The 19078-nt window shown below is 46.7% G+C and overlaps 1 protein-coding gene across 1 annotated transcript in view; it reads left to right on the top strand.

Moving 5' to 3' along the window:
• Positions 1–12350, top strand: part of TRPV1 (transient receptor potential cation channel subfamily V member 1) — a 76902-nt gene extending 64552 nt beyond the window's left edge. The window contains exons 15-16 of the mRNA XM_044285758.1: positions 11288–11406; positions 12253–12350. Of these exons, the coding sequence (XP_044141693.1) occupies positions 11288–11406; positions 12253–12350 (217 nt within the window). The remainder of the gene's footprint in view (positions 1–11287; positions 11407–12252) is intronic.
• Positions 12351–19078: the final 6728 nt, after the last annotated feature.

The following is a 19078-nucleotide window of genomic DNA, read 5'->3' as shown; positions in this document are numbered from 1 at the left end:
TTTTGGAGGATCCACGGACATGAAAAAAATGTCGTTTTGGTGTCCGCCTGGCCGTGCGGAGCCAAACGGATCCATCCTGAATTACAATGCAAGTCAATGGGGACGGATCCGTTTGACGTTGACACAATATGGTGCAATTGCAAATGGATCCGTCCTCATTGACTTTTAATGTAAAGTCAGGAGTCCCTTTATACCATGGGATCGGAGTTTTCTCCAATCCAATGGTATATTTTAACTTGAAGCGTCCCCATCACCATGGGAACGCCTCTATGCTAGAATATACTGTCGGATATGAGTTACATCGTGAAACTCAGATCTGACAGTATATTCTAACACAGAGGCATTCCCATGGTGATGGGAACGCTTCAGGTTAGAATATACTAAAAAACTGTGTACATGACTGCCCCCTGCTGCCTGGCAGGTGCTGGCAGGCAGCAGGGGGCAGACCCCCCCCCCCCCCGTTTTTAACTCATTGGTGGCCAGTGCAGCCGCCCCCCCCCCTATAGTTAACTCATTGGTGGCCAGTGGGCCCCCCTCCCTCACCTGTAGTTAACTCGTTGGTAGCCAGTGGGCCCCCCCTCCCTCCCCTGTAGTTAACTCGTTGGTGGCCAGTGGGCCCCCCCTCCCTCCCCTGTAGTTAACTCGTTGGTGGCCAGTGGGCCCTCTCCCCTCCCTCCCCCTCCTAATTAAAATCTCCCCCCCTATCATTGGTGGCAGTGGAGAGTACCGATCGGAGTCCCAGTTTAATCGCTGGGGCTCCGATCAGTAACCATGGCAACCGGGACGTTGCTGCAGTCCCGGTTGCCATGGTTACTTAGCAATTTGTAGAAGCATTATACTTACCTGCGAGCTGCGATGTCTGTGTCCAGCCGGGAGCTCCTCCTACTGGTATGTGACAGGTCTGTGCGGTGCATTGCCTAATGATCTGTCACTTACCAGTAGGAGGAGCTCCCGGCCGGACACAGACATCGCAGCTCGCAGGTAAGTATGAAGCTTCTACAAATTGCTAAGTAACCATGGCAACCGGGACTGCAGTAGCGTCCCGGTTGCCATGGTTACCGATAGGAGCGATTAAACTGGGACTCCGATCGGTACTCTTCACTGCCACCAATGATAGGGGGGAGATTTTAATTAGGAGGGGGAGAGAGGGGAGAGGGCCCACTGGCCACCAATGAGTTAACTACAGCGGAGGGAGGGGGGGCCCACTGGCCACCAACGAGTTAACTACAGGGGAGGGGGGGGGCTGGCTAACAACGAGTTAACTACAGGGGAGGGGGGGCCCACTGGCTACCAATGAGTTAACTACAGGGGAGGGAGAGGGGGGGCGGCCGCACTGGCCACCAATGTGTTAACTACAGGGGAGGGAGGGGGGGGGTCTGCCCCCTGCTGCCAGGCAGCAGGGGGCAGTCATGTACACAGTTCTTTTAGTATATTCTAACCTGAAGCGTCCCCATCACTATGGGAACGCCTCTGTGTTAAAATATACTGTCGGATCTGAGTTTTCACGAAGTGAAAACAGCTCTGAAAAAGCTTTTATGCAGACGGATCTTCGGATCCGTCTGTATGAAAGTAACCTACGGCCACAGATCACGGACACGGATGCCAATCTTGTGTGCATCCGTGTTCTTTCACGGACCCATTGACTTGAATGGGTCCGTGAACCGTTGTCCGTCAAAAAAATAGGACAGGTCATATTTTTTTGACAGACAGGATACACAGATCACGGTCTCGGCTGCAAAACGGTGCATTTTCCGATTTTTCCACTGACCCATTGAAAGTCAATGGGTCCGCGAAAAAAAAACCGGAAAACGGCACAACGGCCACGGATGCACACAACGGTCGTGTGCATGAGGCCTAAGACTGCCGTGTGGGTGAGTCAAACTGAATATGGCAAGTGAGAAAATGTATGGTCACCAGACTTGCAGGAGCATTTTTTATATTGTTGGATACTCATCTGCCTTTCTGCCCATCCTGACCCCTTAGAGGCATCAATAGTTTCTTATAGGGCTCAACAATAATATGCCCAACAACCACGACAACCTTTTCTTAGTTCCATCTGTGTCTGTAAAACATTGTCCTGATTGACAATCCTAACTAATTTTGCAGCAATAAATGAACGGTTCGTATAAGCAGACAGATGATCACTTATGTAGGAAAACTGACTACATATGAGCCAAGTATCATGTATTGACACCAAGAGTGAGGTGACCATCTACCCTGCTAAAAATGTACGTTATTTCCAACATCTTGTTAAGTGGCAGGGACCTGGCATTTGGGAAATTTAGGACTCCCAGCACATTAGATTATCAGTGGCAGAGGACAATGTAGGACAAAAGCCTAAAAGGCAAACCATGGGGTAATTACAGTAGTATGATGAGGTCACCCTGTGTGAAATTTACCAATGTCTAGTCCTTAGCAAAAAACCAAAGTTACAAATAGGAACCCAGGGCACAGAAAATGCAGGACAGCACCAACACCAAGCAAATGCAGAAAAGAAAAGCCTCCGGTTGTGGTAAAAACTTTTATTGAAACATGTTCAAAATCAGCCAAATGAAAAAGATACAAACAGACACAGTCTAAATAGTTGATGCATTTTGGATGTGTCTTATCAGCACCCTTAATAATCATAGCAAATGTCTAGTCCTTTCTCCAAGCAGAAGAATTAATTTGCCAGTCTCTTATGTTCTTTATTGCCCCTATTAAAATACGCCATGCAATAAGAACCATATTTGCTTCATGTATATGAGATTTTCTGAATAACATCTGTGTTCCTTCACCCCCTCAAAGATATCCACCTGTACATGTACAGCAGAAGTCTGCACTTTAAAGCCACCGGATTTCTGCTGTTTTGCACAGCAGACATCTTGAGGCAATGTCAGCAATAATGCTGATCCAAGACACTTAACCTCTCAGAGGCCATAGCAGACATATAACCCCTCAGATGCCGTGGCTTTCTTCCGGGAGCCCTGCGCTCCCAGGCGCGAAAGGCTACACTACGTGGCAATCAAGGGAACCATTCATTCTCTGTGGTAGCCTTGAGCAATACATTCCTATGGAGTGCTGCCTGTGACAGGGCTCCATAGGAACATATTGAATGTCTCATAGACTGCAATGGTAATTCATTGCAGTCTATGGGAGAAGCAATCTAATGATGGCATTTTCAAGTCCCCTAAGATGACTTAATATGTTTATTCAAACTTCAGAAATAAAGGAATGCAAATTCAAAATCAGTATTTTCAAAGGTATATATATATATATATATATATATATATATATATATTGAGACGGTTGAAACGTTGCAGAGGGAATAAAAGATCCACCATTTCACTTTACCTGGAGTGCTGCCTCATCCTTTTGATGTCTGTCTATATATATATATATATATATATATATATATATATGTATGTATATATGTATGTATGTGTGTGTGTGGTATTGCTGTAATTGTACTGACCCAGTGAATGAAGGTAACAGGTCCATTTTACCATGTAGGAAACTCTGTAAAAACAAAATCCATAGAATAATCCATAGAATAAACGCAGAGTAGCGTTTTTTCCAATTCCACCCAATTTGAATTTTTCTTGCGTCCTGGCTGCCATGGTAACCGATCGGAGCCCCAGGCTTACACTGCTGGGGCTCCGATCAGAAGCTGCCACTTCAGCGGGTACTGGTATTGCCACCCACCTTCATGTCCATGTCACCTTGCCACTCTGTGGCCTCCTGATGCTGCCGCCACCTCCACACTATGGCAGCGGCCAACTGACTACATACTGTAGGATGTCTCTATAGGAGTTCAGTTTATCCTACCTCTCAGCGGGTGTAAACAAGGCCCCTATTTTGGACCAGTAGCGAGGGTCCAACAATGTGGAGAGCCAGAAGTCATCCCTCTGCCAATTGGTGACAATACGGCTGTCACTACCCAAGCAAGTGAGCATGCAGCGGGCCATTTGCGCAAGTGACTCGGAGGGACTCCCTGTCTCCATCTCCACTGCATACTGCCACAGTGGGTCTGGGTCCTCTGCCTCATCTTCTTCATCGCCCTGTAGCTCCTCTGGCTGCTCCTGCTCCTCCTCTCTTGTCACCTGTGTAGCAAAACCACCCATTTAGCTACACATTGCTTGTGCTCCAATGTCCTCCTCCTCCTCCAGTTCAGCCCCCACAGGGCTCATGTGGCCGTGAGATCTAGGCGCCATGTCTCCAGTCCCCTGACCAGCCAGATTTACCATCATCTGTTTCAGGACATGAAGCAGTGGAATCACGTTGTGTAGTCCTGGCGACTGACAAATAACGTGGCCTCCTCAAAGTACCTGACCAAACGGCAGGTGTCACGCATTCCAGTCTGCCTGGATCATCAGGAAATCGTTTATGGCCTTTTTCAGTTCGTACAGTCGGTCCAACATATGGAGGCTGGAATTCCAACTGGTGGAAACATTGCATATCAGCCTATGTTGGGGGATACCATTCTGCCGCTGCAGCTCGAGGAGGGTGTGCTTTGAGGTGTACGAGTGGCTGAAGTGCATGAAAAGTTTCCTAGCCATTTTTAGGATGTCTTGCAGATGGGTGGAAGATTTCAGGAACCGCTTGACAACCAGATTGAACACGTGTGCTATGCAGGGCGCATGGCTCAGCCCTCTTTGACGCAGCACCAACATAATGTTCTTCCCATTGTCGGTCACCATGGTTCCGATTTTGAGTTGTCGCGGAGAAAGCGAGGATTCAATTTCTTGCTGAAGGACATGGAGCAGTTCCTCCTCTGTGTGACTCCGTTCACCCAGGCAAACGAGATGCAGAACAGCGAGAAACCGCCGTGCCCTGCACATGTGGTATGCTGGAGGGGCACTTTGCATTGTCCCTGCAGTGGAGGCTGAGGACACGATGGAGGATGAGGAGGCAGAGGCGGACACTGGACCAACCATGTGGCAACGTAGAGTCGGAAGCAGCGTCACCTGGCCAAGTTGCTAGTGTGTCTGTGCAGGAACCACATTCACCCAGTGGGCCGTAAAGGACATGTACTGTCCCTGACCGTAGTTACAACTCCACACTTCGGCGCTGCCGTGCACTTTGGCAGACACCAACAGGCTCAAGGACTGGCCCACCTTCTCTTCTACATATTTGTGCAGGGCTGGTACTGCCTTTTTGGCAAAGAAATGACGGCTCGGGACACTCCACCTCGGCTCGGCACAAGCCATTAGTTCTCTGAAAGGTGCAGAGTCCACCATTTGGAAAGGGAGGGACTGCAGCTTCAGCAACTTGGCCAGAAGCACGTTCAACTTCTGCGTTGGATGAGTGCACGAATACTGTTGTTTCTTGGCAATCGCTTTGGAGATCAATTGCTGACGGAATGCGTGACGAGGAGCAGGAGCATCAGGACCGGCAGATGATGGGAATGTCATGGCCTCGGTGTTGTACACTGTAACACCTTTGCCGTACATGCCGGTTGCCAGGGGTAACGCGTGGTTGTCTGCATGTGTGTTCTTTGCTCCCCTTCTCCTGGTTCCTCCTCTGATGCTGGAAGGGTTAACTCTCTGGCTGGGTGTGGTCACTTGGGTTTTATTACCTGTGGCTCCCTTGCTGGAGTCAGTTATACTCCAGCCGTTGTTTGTGCTGGAGCTCTGCTCCAGTCCAGGGTGTTCTGTCTGCCCAGTCCTTGAGGGCCACCTAGTGGGACATCGATGTCTCCTGCGATGTCTCTCCGTTGTCATCCCTCTGTCCTCCCTTCACTACCCTTGCATATGTTTGGTGATGTTTATGTATGGGTGGTTGTTGTCTTGTCTAATGGTTGTTAGATGTCTGGTCTCTTGGTGTTTGTAGTCCAGTATGTTTGCTAGACTTGTTTCTGTGTTGTGTACCTCCAGAAGGGGGCTGGTTTCCCGGAGGGGTGAACCATAAGCCTTTATGCAGCGCTGCCTGGATCTGCTGTGCACCTTGCAGCATGGGAATGGAGATTTGAGGGATGCACATCCAGGGCACGAAGCTCCCGTTCCACCACATCCCAAAGATGCTCTATTGGGTTGAGATCTGGTGACTGTGGGGGCCATTTTAGCACAGTGAACTCATTGTCATGTTCAAGAAACCAATTTGAAATGATTCGAGCTTTGTGACATAGTGCATTATCCTGCTGGAAGTAGCCATCAGAGGATGGGTACATGGTGGTCATGAAGGGATGGACATGGTCAGAAACAATGCTCAAGTAGCCCGTGGCATTTAAACGATGGCCAATTGGCACTAAGGGGCCTAAAGTGTGCCCAGAAAACATCCCCCACACCATTACACCACCACCACCAGCCTGCACAGTGGTAACAAGGCATGATGAATACATGTTCTCATTCTGTTTACGCCAAATTCGGACTCTACCATTTGAATGTCTCAACAGAAATCGAGACTCATCAGACCAGGCAACATTTTTCCAGTCTTCAACAGTCCAATTTTGGTGAGCTCGTGCAAATTGTAGCCTCTTTTTCCTATTTGTAGTGGAGATGAGTGGTACCCGGTGGGGTCTTCTGCTGTTGTAGCCCATCCGCCTCAAGGTTGTGCGTGTTGTGGCTTCACAAATGCTTTGCTGCATACCTCGGTTGTAACAAGTGGTTATTTCAGTCAACGTTGCTCTTCTATCAGCTTGAATCAGTCGGCCCATTCTCCTCTGACCTCTAGCATCAACATGGCATTTTCGCCCACAGGACTGCTGCATACTGGATGTTTTTCCCTTTTCACACCATTCTTTGTAAACCCTAGAAATGGTTGTGCGTGAAAATCCCAGTAACTGAGCAGATTGTGAAATACTCAGACAGGCCCATCTGGCACCAACAACCATGCCACGCTCAAAATTGCTTAAATCACCTTTTCTTTCCCATTCTGACATTCAGTTTGGAGTTCAGGAGATTGTCTTGACCAGGACCACAACCCTACATGCATTGAAGCAACTGCCATGTGATTGGTTGACTAGATAATCGCATTAATGAGAAATAGAACAGGTGTTCCTAATAATTCTTTAGGTGAGTGTATACCATTTAATATGCGCAAGGCGAGCAGTAAGAGACGGGGAAGTGGCCATGCTGCTGATGGCCCTGGGCGTGGTGAAACTGTGCCCGCTGCCAGAGCACAAGAAACACACTCATCCACGATACCTAGCTTCATATCCCAGTTTGCAGGGTGGCGCAGGACACCACTCTTGAAGTCCTACCAGTGTGACCAGGTGGTTGGTTGGATTGCAGCAGATAATACTTCCAGTCGGTTAAGCACCACCCTGTCTTCCACAAAGTCCAGTCTCAGTAGCCAAGAGTCTGGTCAACAGAATCCTCACCATGATACTTCTTCCACCCACCATGGACAGTCTTGGCAAACAAGTGATCCCACACTTGGATATTCTGAGGAGCTGTATTCATCGCTATGGCCGTAACTTGGTTGCGGCTTTGGAGCTCGACAAGCTCACACACATACCATGCCTAGCACACGTTTTCAACCTAGTGGTTTAGCGGTTTCTTAAAACCTACCCCAATTTGCCTGAGCTACTTGTGAAGGTGCGCCGCGTGTGTGCCCATTTCCGCAAGTCATCGACAGCTTCCGCCGGTCTGTTAATGCTGCAGCAGCGCTTGCAATTGCCAGTTCACCGACTGTTGTGCGACATGAGCACGCGCTGGAACTCAACGTTCCACATGTTGGCCAGGCTTTGTGAGCAGCAGAGGGCAATAGTGGAATACCAGCTGAAACATGGTCGTCGCCTTTCCAGTCTGCTTCCGCTCTTCACAAGCTACGAGTGGGCATTGATGTCTGACCTCTGTGAGGTTTTACGCAACTTTGAGGAATCAACACAGATGGTGAGCGGCGGTAACGCTATTATCAGCGTAATCATCCCACTTCTGTGTCTACTTAAACGCTCGCTGCTCACAATTAAGGCGGACACTTTGCATGTGGAAGAGGTGGAAATGGGGGAAGAAAGTACACAGGGTGATAGCCAACCACCCTCAGTTCGTCTTCTTAGCGCGAATTGGATGATGAGGAGGAGCAGGAGACTGTTTTATTCCATCTGTTCAGCATGGATGGGTAGAAGAGGAGGAAGAGGATGAGGCGATTGAGAGTCATCCTCCTGATGAGGACAGCGAAGTCTTGTCTGTTGGGACTCTGGCACACATGGCAGACTTTATGTTATGCTGCCTTTCCAGTGACCCTCGCATTGTACGCATTGTGGCCAACACTGATTACTAGTTGTTCACCCTTCTTGACCCCCGCTATAAAGAGAACTTCTCATCTCTCATTCCTGTGGCGGAGAGGACCAGCAAAATGGTGCAATACCAGAATCCTTGTGGAAAAATTGCTCAAAAAATTTCTAGCTGACAACGCTGGCTGCAGAGTACGTAGTTCCTTGGCCAACTGATGAGGGGGAACGAGGGGAACACACAGCAGTTCCAACAGAGGCAGGGCAACACTCTCCAAGGCCTGGGACAGTTTTATGACACCCCGCCAGCACCCTCAACCTGATGCGCGGCCTAGTGTCACAAGGAGGAAAACATTTTGGAAGATGGTGAAGGAGTACGTAGCAGACCGTGTCAGCGTCCTCAGTGATCCCTGTGTGCCTTACAACTATTGGGTGTCCAAGCTGGACACGTGGCACGAACTGGTGCTCTACGCCTTGGAGGTGCTGCTGGGGGCATAATAACTGATAAGCGTATACGCCTGTCAACTGAAAATGCTGACCAGTTGACTGTTATAAAAATGAACAAGGCTTGGATTGCCCCTGACTTCTCTACTCCACCAGAGGAAAGCAGCTGAACATAAAGGCACTCTAAATTAGGCTTTTATGGTGTATTGAATACACTGTATTCCCATGCACCCCTTCCACCACTAAAAAGGGTATATGGTTCAATCTCCCTTTTCTCGTCCTCCTCCTCCATCATATCAACATGCTTATTAGGCTGCCCTCACTCCTAATGTTTTAGAGGGTCAGCTCAGCAGCGGGCTCTCACCCATGTTTTAGAGAGTCACCAGCAGGCCCTCACCCATAATGTTTTTGAGGGTCACCAGCAGGCCCTCAACTATAATGTTTTAGAGGGTCAGCTCAGCAGCAGACCCTCACCCCTAAATTTTTAGATGGTCATCTCGGCAGCAGGCCCTCGCCCACACATTTTTTTAGATGGTCAGCTCGGCAGCAGGCCCTCGCCCATAATGTTTTAGATGGTCAGCTCGGAAGCAGGCCCTCGCCCACAAAATTTTTTAGATGGTCAGCTCAGCAGCAGGCCCTCACCCCTAATGTTTTAGATGGTCAGCTCAGCAGCAGACTCTCACCCCTAATGTTTTAGAGGGTCACCAGCAGGCTCTTGCTCCTAATGTTTTTGAGGGTCACTAGCAGGCCATCAATCATAATTTTTCAAGGGTGTGTATGATGCCCTCCTTTATGTGTAATAAAGGGTGTATTGGAGTGCCGGTTCCTTGTAATTTTTGGCAGCCCTTTCCCTTAGTGCATAGGCTTGGAGTGTAGGATTCACACTACCTGAACAATTGTACCACAATGTGAATGAGGCCCTCCTTTATGTGATATACAGGTTGTATCGGAGTGCCCCTTCCTTGTAATTTTTGGCAGCACTTGCACTTTATATACAAGTAAATATACAAGAAAAAATGTTTCCTAACAATTTTTCCTCTAAAATCGAATTTATATTCGGTTTTGTGCATATTAGTGGCATACTACTTGTCCAACATCGTTCCCAGCAGCGACCTAGAAGTCCAAGATGCATCCAGACATCCTCCCCATGCTGTTCCCAAACCATTTCAGTGGTGTTTCCATCAATTTCTGACCTTTTACTATGAACGAGACACCCTCCCCTCTTTATTGCAGGGGGTGCCTGGTTTAAAGCTCGGGTTCTCCCATTGACTACCATTGTGCTTGGGTGCTCGGTAGAGCACCCGAGCATCCCGGAGTGTTCTACTCGAGCACCCAAGCACTTTGGTGCTCGACCAACACTACTGTAAACACATTCCCAATTATCAGACTTTCTGAAATATACTGTATCTTCGCACGGGTATATTTCATCTATTGCACTTAATGTTTGTGTGTGTTGTTAAAAGATGTCGACAGTATCCACTATAACAGTGACATCTACAGTACCCTGCCCCCTTAACAGTGACCTCAACAGCCCCCAAACCCCTTAACACTGACCCCCCCCCCCCCCCCACAGTGCCCTGTCTCCTTAAAATGGGACCTCCACAGCAGGTCACCCCCTTAACTTTGAACTTCAGAGCAGCCTGCCCCTTCAACAGTGAGTTCCCCAGCACCCCACCCCCTTGACAGTGACCTTTACAGGGGACAGTGACCTCCACCAATCCTGGCTTCCTTAAGAGAGACCTCCACAGTGACTGCCCCTTTAACAATCACTGCCACAGTACCCCGCTCCCTTAACAGTGACCCACTGTACCCCGCTCCTTTAACAGTGACCTCACAGTACCCCACTGCCTTAACAGTGACCTCACAGTACCCCGTTGCCCCTTTAATAGTGGCCTCCACAGTCCCCTCCTCCCTTAACAGTGACCTCCACAGTGCCTGCCCCCTTAACAGTAACATCCACAGTGCCCTTTAACAGTGACTTCCACAGCGGCCGTCCCTTTATTAGTGACTTCCACAGTACCCAGTCTCATTAACAATGATTTCCACAATAACCCGCCCCTTAACAGTGACCTCCACAGCGGACCATCCCCTTAACTGTGACCTCCACCGTTCCATGCCCCCTTAACAAAGACCTCCACAGCACCCGCTCCTTTAACAGTGACCACCACAGCATCCCGCCCCCTTAACAGTGACCTCCACAGCAGCCGCCCCTTTATTAGTGACCTCCACAGTACCCCATCTCCTTAACATTGATTTCCACAACACCCCGACCCCTTAACAGTGGCCTCTACAGCAATATGCCCCTTAACACTGATCTTTATAGTAGACCGTCCCCTTAACTGTGACCTCCACAGCTGCCTGCCCCTAGGGTGGCCAGACAGTCCAGCTTTCAGACTCCCTGCCCTCCGTCCGGCTCATGTCCTTTTGAACAGCTCATTCTCAGACAGGAGCACTGTGCTGTCTGAGTGTGAGCTGCAGGGAGAAAGTCACCCTCCCTCCCACCTCTGCAGCTGACAGAAGTTGATTTTTACCTTCATTTTTTTTAAATCCCCATCAGCTGCGGAGTGGAGGACCGTGGCCTAACAGTGTCAGGGGCGTGGTTTAGTTTTTGAGTTTCACCTGTATTAGATAAAATATAACAATATCATTATTTTATATGATCTCTAAGTATTGCCTGCTTGTTACTTGCAGAGTTGATGAGGTTAACTGGACCAAATGGAACACAAATTTAGGGATAATCAATGAAGACCCTGGAAATTCTGGGCTGATGAAAAATAATCTCAGTAATGCCTCAGTCCGAATCGGCAGAGGTAAGAGTGTGATGTCTGTCTCTGCTTGTATAGTGTATACAAGCTCTATATGTAGTAATTCGATTCTTCACCAATACCATAATCTTCTTCCTAGTGGAACGCAATGCAGTAAGTGTATGTTCTCTTCATCTCTTTTAAGGTATCGTCTCACCTCTAAGGCAGAGTCATCTTTGACTCTAAAAATTAAAGGGGTTGTCCGGGATTCAGAGTATCATTGCTCTGATCGTCTCCTCTTTGACAATCCCTTTAACTTCTTTTTATACTGAAGTAATCATTGGAAGTATCGCAAGTGCTCAGGTAATGGTGGATACTGATCCTCTATTACTGTACAGTACAATAAAATCATATTATATGACGTACAGAGGTTTTTGGGGTTGTTCTAGTTTAGAAACCTCATTGTCAAATCTATTATTACAGAACTCTGAGTTAAGAAAAGGGGGTCTATTAACCAGAGGGCAGAGTGGCTACAAAAAGAATCTCTTTACCTGGAGGACCTATCATATCCACACATTACACAGAAAGTTCATTCATTTCACTTTGTTTCTCCTGTGGTGGCAATACAGGGGAATGGGACACTCTCTGCCGGGCTCCCCCCACAGATTACATGTGATCAGCCCTAGGGAATCTTGAGAAAGGGTAATTTCAAAGCAAATTTCTTGATTTTCATAGCGCAGTAGATAACATCTTATGAAGTGTATGATGCCTTATGAGTCCTTAGCCATAGATCTCTCCGGAGATTGAAAATGGCGAGTGCTCTTACCATTTAGAGCAGATGAAAAGATTTTGTTTTGTGTTAGTGGATTTAGTATTGTCAAAGGAAATGTCCTCTTTTTTTAATTTAAATAGGTTCAAAATGTCTTGATATGTCTGTTTTGCTTAGCTTTGTTGATCCAGAGCTTCCAGCATACATACAACATTTGAAAGATACCTGCAGCCACCACTAGAGGGAGCTTAATAACCTACTGCATGCTGTTATTAAAGGGAGTCTGTCACCACATTTGACCATATTAGACAGATCCTATAGCGTTATATGTGCCACCCAGCAGTTAAAAACAGTACCTTTGTTGCATATAACCGAGTCTTCTTTCTGCCAAAAATGAACTTTGAAGATTGTGTAAACGAGCCCTCTCAAGTGCCCAGGGTGGTGTCTCAATCTTCCGAGCCCAAGACCGGACCTCCCTAACGGCTCATAACCCTGCCCTCCTTGTGCCTGTGCCCGCCCGTTTACTCCCCTCCCCTCGCCTTTTCCATTGCGGCTGCGCGGACAAATTCGTAGCCGGCGCATGCGCAGTAGGTATTGCGATGCCCTGCCAGGACCGGGCATCGCATTGCGCATGCGCCAGCTACGAGACTCGTAGCTGGCGCATGCGCAATGCGATGCCCGGTCCTGGCAGGGCATCGCAATACCTACTGCGCATGCGCCGGCTACGAATTTGTCCGCGCAGCCGCAATGGAAAAGGCGAGGGGAGGGGAGTAAACGGGCGGGCACAGGCACAAGGAGGGCAGGGTTATGAGCCGTTAGGGAGGTCCGGTCTTGGGCTCGGAAGATTGAGACACCACCCTGGGCACTTGAGAGGGCTCGTTTACACAATCTTCAAAGTTCATTTTTGGCAGAAAGAAGACTCGGTTATATGCAACAAAGGTACTGTTTTTAACTGCTGGGTGGCACATATAACGCTATAGGATCTGTCTAATATGGTCAAATGTGGTGACAGACTCCCTTTAAGTTAACTCAGTAATAGAACAGAATGCAGTAAGCTGCTTATCTCCCCCTAGTGGTGACTGTTATCATTTACAATTTACATCTATGTCTGTGCAGTAGATATGGAGCGCTATATAAAAGACTCAGCTCAGAAACAATGAAAAATTATATTAGGAAATTAATAGGCATGATGTTTGGACCTAAAAATGGCATGATGTAAAAGAAGATTTAAGTAACATAATAAGGTGAGCAAAATGTGTAACTTTCCACCTAACAGCTCAAGTTTTCAAGAGCATTATAAGATATAAGTGCTAAAAACTAATTTTGCCATAACTGTAGTCTTCTCGGAGAATGTGTTGTGGCGCTTTGTGCCATAATCAGTTTGTATACAGTTGTATGTGGATGACATATCTCTAATACAACATCAATGGAAGGTGACAGGGTTTTGTTCAAGTTAATTTAAACAAAAAATAACGATGGCATACAGCTCTAACTTAGGGCTCCTTTCGGCTCCGATCCATAATCGGATCAGCACCTTTATCAATGGAAGCCAATGTGCAGACTGAGTCATGCAATCTCTGTGATCATCCTTATGACTTCCATTTTTGTTTAACCCCTTAAGAACCGGGCCATTTTTTCACCTTAAGGACCAGACTGATTTTTGCAAATCTGACATGTGTCACTTTATGTCGTGATAACTTTAAAATGCTTTTACTTATCCAGCCATTCTGAGGCTACTTTCACACTAGCGTTGTTTTAATCCGGCGTTCAATTCCGACACTGGAACTGCCCGCCGGATCCGGAAAAACGTGTGAAAACGGATTACATTTGAATCCTGATCAGGCTTTCGATCACAATGGAAAAATGCATTGGAAAAAACGGATCCGCCATTTATGGACTTTAACTTTTTTTTCACATTTTTCGGGTTTAACATGCAAAAGCCGGATCCGTTTTGACTGAACACACGGGGCCGGATCCGGCGTTAATGCAAGTCAATGGAAAAAAAGCCTGATCAGGCGTTCAGTCAAAGTGTTCAGGCTTTTTGGCCGGAGGTAAAAATACTGCATGCTACGTTTTTCTGAAAAGCCTGATCAGTCAAAAAGACTGAACAGAAGACATCCTGATGCATCCTGAAGGACTGACTCTCCATTCAGAATGCATTAGGATAAAACTGATCAGTTCTTTTCCGGATTTGAGCCCCTAGGACGGAACTCAGCGCCGGAAAAGAAAAACGCTAGTGTGAAAGTACCCTGAGATTGTTTTCTCGTCACATATTGTACTTCATGACAGTGGTAAATTTGAATCAAAATATTTCAATATCATTTTTTAAACAAAAAAAAAATCATGTTTTAGTGTCTCCATAGTCTGAGAGCCATAGTTTTTATTTTTTTGAGCGATTGTCTTGAGTAGGGTATCATCTTTGTGGGATTAGATGACGGTTTAATTGGTACAATTTTGGGGGGCATATGACTTTTTGATTGCTTGCTATTACACTTTTTGTGATGTAAAGTGACAAAAAAATTGCTTCTTTGACACCGTACTTTTTTTTTTTTTTACGGTGTTCATCTGAGGGGTTAAATCATGTAATATTTTTATAGAGAAGGTTGTTACGGACGTGGCGATACATAGTATGTATACTTTTTATTTATTTAAGTTTTATACACTAATATCATTTTTTGGGGGGAAAAAAATCATGTTTTAGTGTCTCCATAATCTGAGAGCTATAATTTTTTTTATTTTTTGAGCAATTGTCTTAGACTTTTTGATCGCTTGCTATTACACTTTTTGTGATGTAAAGTGACAAAAAATGGCTTCTTTGACACCGTTTTTTTTTTTACGGTGTTCATTTGAGGGGTTAGGTCATGTGGTATTTTTATAGAGCAGGTTGTTACGGACGTGATGATACCTAATATGTATACTTTTTATTTTTATTTTTTTTACATTTAACACAATAAAAGCATTTTTGAAACAAAAAAATATCATGTTTTAGTGTCTCCATAGTCTGAGAGCCATAGTTGTTTTACTTTTTGGGTGATTGTCCTATGTAGGGGTTCATTTTTTGCGGGATGAGGTGACGGTTAGATTGGTACTATTTTTAGGGGCATACAACTTTTTTATCGCTTGCTGTTGCTCTTTTAGTGATTTAAGGTGGCAAAAATGGCTTTTTTGACACAGTTTTTATTAAAAAAAATGATGATGTCTATCGGACGGGGTGGATCATATGATATATTTATAGAGACGGTCGGTACGGACGCTGCGATACCTAATATGTGTGTTTTTTTATTACTATTATTATTATTATTATAAAATCAGGGGAAGGGCCGTTTTTTTTCTTTTTTTACTTGATTTTTTTTATTGAAAACACTTTTTAAACTTTTTTTTATTTTACTTTATTTCTGTCCCATTCTGGGACTTCAACTTATGGGGGTCTGATCCCCTCTGCAATGCATTACAATACATCTGTATTGTAATGCATTGTCTGTTAGTGTATTACACAGAGTAATACACAAACAGGTTGCCTAGGAGACTGGATCTCCTGGGCACCCGTGGAAGGCAGGTCCCGATGCTGTGCAAGGCTCAGCTCCTGCACCCGCCCGATCAGTCCGCCGTGCATGTACGGCGGAATCCGTTCTGGCACAGCTTCCCCTGCCGTACATGCACAGCATTTTGCGTTAAGGGGTTAAAACACTTAACGGTCATGGACAGGACTGGATGGATTAAAAAGCAGCCCTGGCACACAAACCCTACCAGCTTAGGCTGCTTTTACACTTAGCTGTTGTTTTCTGGTATTGAGATCCGGCAGAGGATCTCAATATCGGAAAATAACATTTCCGTTTAGTCCTCATGCATTCTGAATGGAAAGAGATCCGTTCAGGATGCATCAGGATGTCTTCCGTTCTGGCAGCATTCCGTTTTGTGACGAGACACTAAACTGCTGCAAACTGCGGTTTTGTGTTTGGTCATCAAAATGGAAGAAAATGGATCTGACACTGAAAACAATGTAAGTCAATGGCGAATGATCCATTTTCTTAGGATCCTAAAAAAACGGATCGGTCACCCATTGACTTTCAATGTATTTAGTGAAGGATCCGTTTTTATTCGTTTTGATTTCACACAACCGCATCCTAACGGAACAGATGCATCCTGATGTGTAAAATCAAAACGGATCTGTTTAAAAAACTAGCCTTACATACAATATCACTCCCTGCTTATATCACTAAAATATAGTGACGTGCAATAGACGCTGTGGCAGTTTACTGCACTGATCAGGCTCATCATTATTCAGACATCAGACCAGTGTCACGAGGGTGTCAAGAGCCACGTCTGACTCCGTTATACCCGGGGTCAGGAAGTCGCAGCGGGTGGCTGCGCGCTCTATGTCTAAAGATCACGTTGTTTCTTAGTGATTGTTTTCTGTGTTTGCCTTGCAATCCTTTTTGTCTCACTCAGGGATCCGTAGCTTCTCCTCCTCAGCTGTTTCTTGTCTGCCACTCCCAACCTCCTTATATTATCCTCTCACACTCCTCTAGTTGCCAGTTATAGAGCTTCCTGCCTGGACTTCTATACTGACCCACTGGAGCTGTGAATCCTGGTTGTTGTTCCAGAGTGCTACCCTCCGGATCCCTGTTGGGCTTTTTGTTGTCTCCTGTTGTCGCCACCTGGGATTATATGTTGAGTCTGTATTGTCTGTCCTCCCCTTGGTGTTTTCCTTTAGAGCTAGTGGTGCGGACTAGTGTTCCCACCGCCCTGTTCACTATCTAGGGCTCATCTTAGGGAAAGCCAGGGTTTTAGGCGCGTGATCGGTGTACGGGTGAGAAACCCGTCTAGGGACGTCAGGGCAGCCAGGTGCCAGCCGCAAGGTGAGTCAGGGGTCACCACCTTCCCTCTCACTTGGGCAGGGCCTTCCTCTTTTCCTCCCTCTGTGTCACGTATGTGATAGTCACGCCGATCGTGATATTATAACTGGCCCTTATTTTTTGGGAGAAAAAAATAAAATAAAAAATTTCTCTCTACTTAGAATCCAATATGGATCCTATTGCTGCTTTGGCAAAACAGCTTCAAGGCCTGTCTTTGGAGGTGGCAGGATTGAAGGCGTCTGTCCTCCAACAACAGCAGCAAATGCAGCAGACCGCAAGCCCAGCGGTTGCTATGGGTAACCAGGTTGTTACAGAACCCAAGGTTGTTCTTCCTGACAGATTTTCTGGGGGAAGGGACAAATTTGTGACGTTCCGTGAGGCCTGCAAATTATATTTTAAGCTGCGCCCTTACTCCTCAGTACTGAAGAACAGCGGGTGGGGATTGTTATTTCCCTGCTTCAGGGGGACCCGCAATCCTGGGCGTTCTCGTTACCCCCTGGTTCCCAGGCTCTCCGGTCAGTGGAGGGATTTTTTGGGGCTTTGGGTCTCATATATGATGACCCTGACCGAGTCGCCCTGGCTGAGTCGAAGTTACGGAGACTCCTACAGGGAGATCGGCCAGCAGAGGAATATTGCTCAGAGTTCCGTAGGTGGGCTACGGATACTCAGTGGAACGACCCGGCTCTCAGGAGTCAGTTCTGCTCTGGGTTATCTGAAAGGGTTAAGGATGCGCTGGCGCTGTATGAGACCCCCCTTTCCCTTGATGCTGTTATGTCCCTCTCTATCAGAATAGATAGACGTCTTAGGGAGAGATCGAAAATTCCTGAGCAATTGGTAACCTCTCCCAAGCAGCAGTTAGTCTGTACTGACTTAGATGAGCCTATGCAGCTAGGAGGAACTTCTCGTCAGGTCCGTCCTCCTGAGGTTCGCCGTAGGTGGGGGGCTTGTTTTTTTCTGTGGGGGAGGGGTCATTTCATTAATGTCTGTCCCTCCTTTCTCAAAAACAAAAGACCGTCGGAAAACTACTAACCCCAGGCTGTGCGGAGGATGTCAGCCGGGGGGTATACGTTTCCTCCATACGAACATCTCAATTTGTGTTGCCAGCGGTTATTGTTTTTGGTGTTAAGACGGAGTCTATTTCTTTTTTTCTAGACAGTGGAGCAGGGGTAAATTTGATAGATGCCCATTTTGCCCGCACTATGGGTTTGTCTCTCTGTACGCTGCAGAGACCTATTCCCATATTCGCTATTGATTCTGCTCCTCTGTCTCAGAGAAACCTCACTCACATTGTCCATAACTTACACCTTCGGGTAGGGGACCACCATAATGAGTGTCTTTCATGTTACGTTCTGGAGGGCCTTCCCTCTCCTGTGGTATTGGGTCTTCCCTGGTTGGTAGCGCACAATCCAGTGGTGGATTGGCAGGCCAGGGAGATATTGGAGTGGAGTGAGCATTGCAGAGAGAATTGCTTAAATAACAATTGCTTAATCGCCTCCATAGCTTCCCTACCTACATTTATTTCGGACATTGAGGACGTTTTTTCTGAAAAGGGTTGTCAGAAGCTACCACCTCATCGTCCTTATGATTGCCCGGTTAACCTGATTCCCGGTGCAAAATTACCCAAGTCCAGGTTGTATAATCTTTCGGGTCCCGAGAGACAAGCCATGAAAGATTATATCTCCGAGAGTCTGGCTAAGGGACACATCAGACCCTCTTCTTCACCCGTGGCTGCAGGGTTTTTCTTTGTTAAAAAGAAAGATGGGGGCCTGCGTCCTTGCCTAGATTTCCGTGAGCTAAACCGGATAACCATCCGAGACCCATACCCTCTTCCTCTCATTCCTGACCTTTTTAATCAGATTGCGGGTGCTAGGTGGTTCTCCAAACTTGATCTTAGGGGGGCCTACAATCTGATTCGTATCAAGGAAGGGGATGAGTGGAAGACAGCTTTTAACACCCCTGAGGGGCATTATGAAAATTTAGTCATGCCTTTCGGTCTGACCAATGCCCCTGCTGTCTTCCAACATTTCGTTAATGATATTTTTAGTATCTCATCGGCAGGTTTGTAGTCATATACCTAGATGATATCTTAATTATTCGGCTGATCTGAAAAACA

The sequence above is a fragment of the Bufo gargarizans genome, chromosome 3 (assembly GCF_014858855.1).
Source record: "Bufo gargarizans isolate SCDJY-AF-19 chromosome 3, ASM1485885v1, whole genome shotgun sequence".
NCBI classification, from domain to species: domain Eukaryota; kingdom Metazoa; phylum Chordata; class Amphibia; order Anura; family Bufonidae; genus Bufo; species Bufo gargarizans.
Note: the sequence above shows the minus strand (reverse complement) of the source record. Positions and strands in the feature narration are given on the sequence as shown.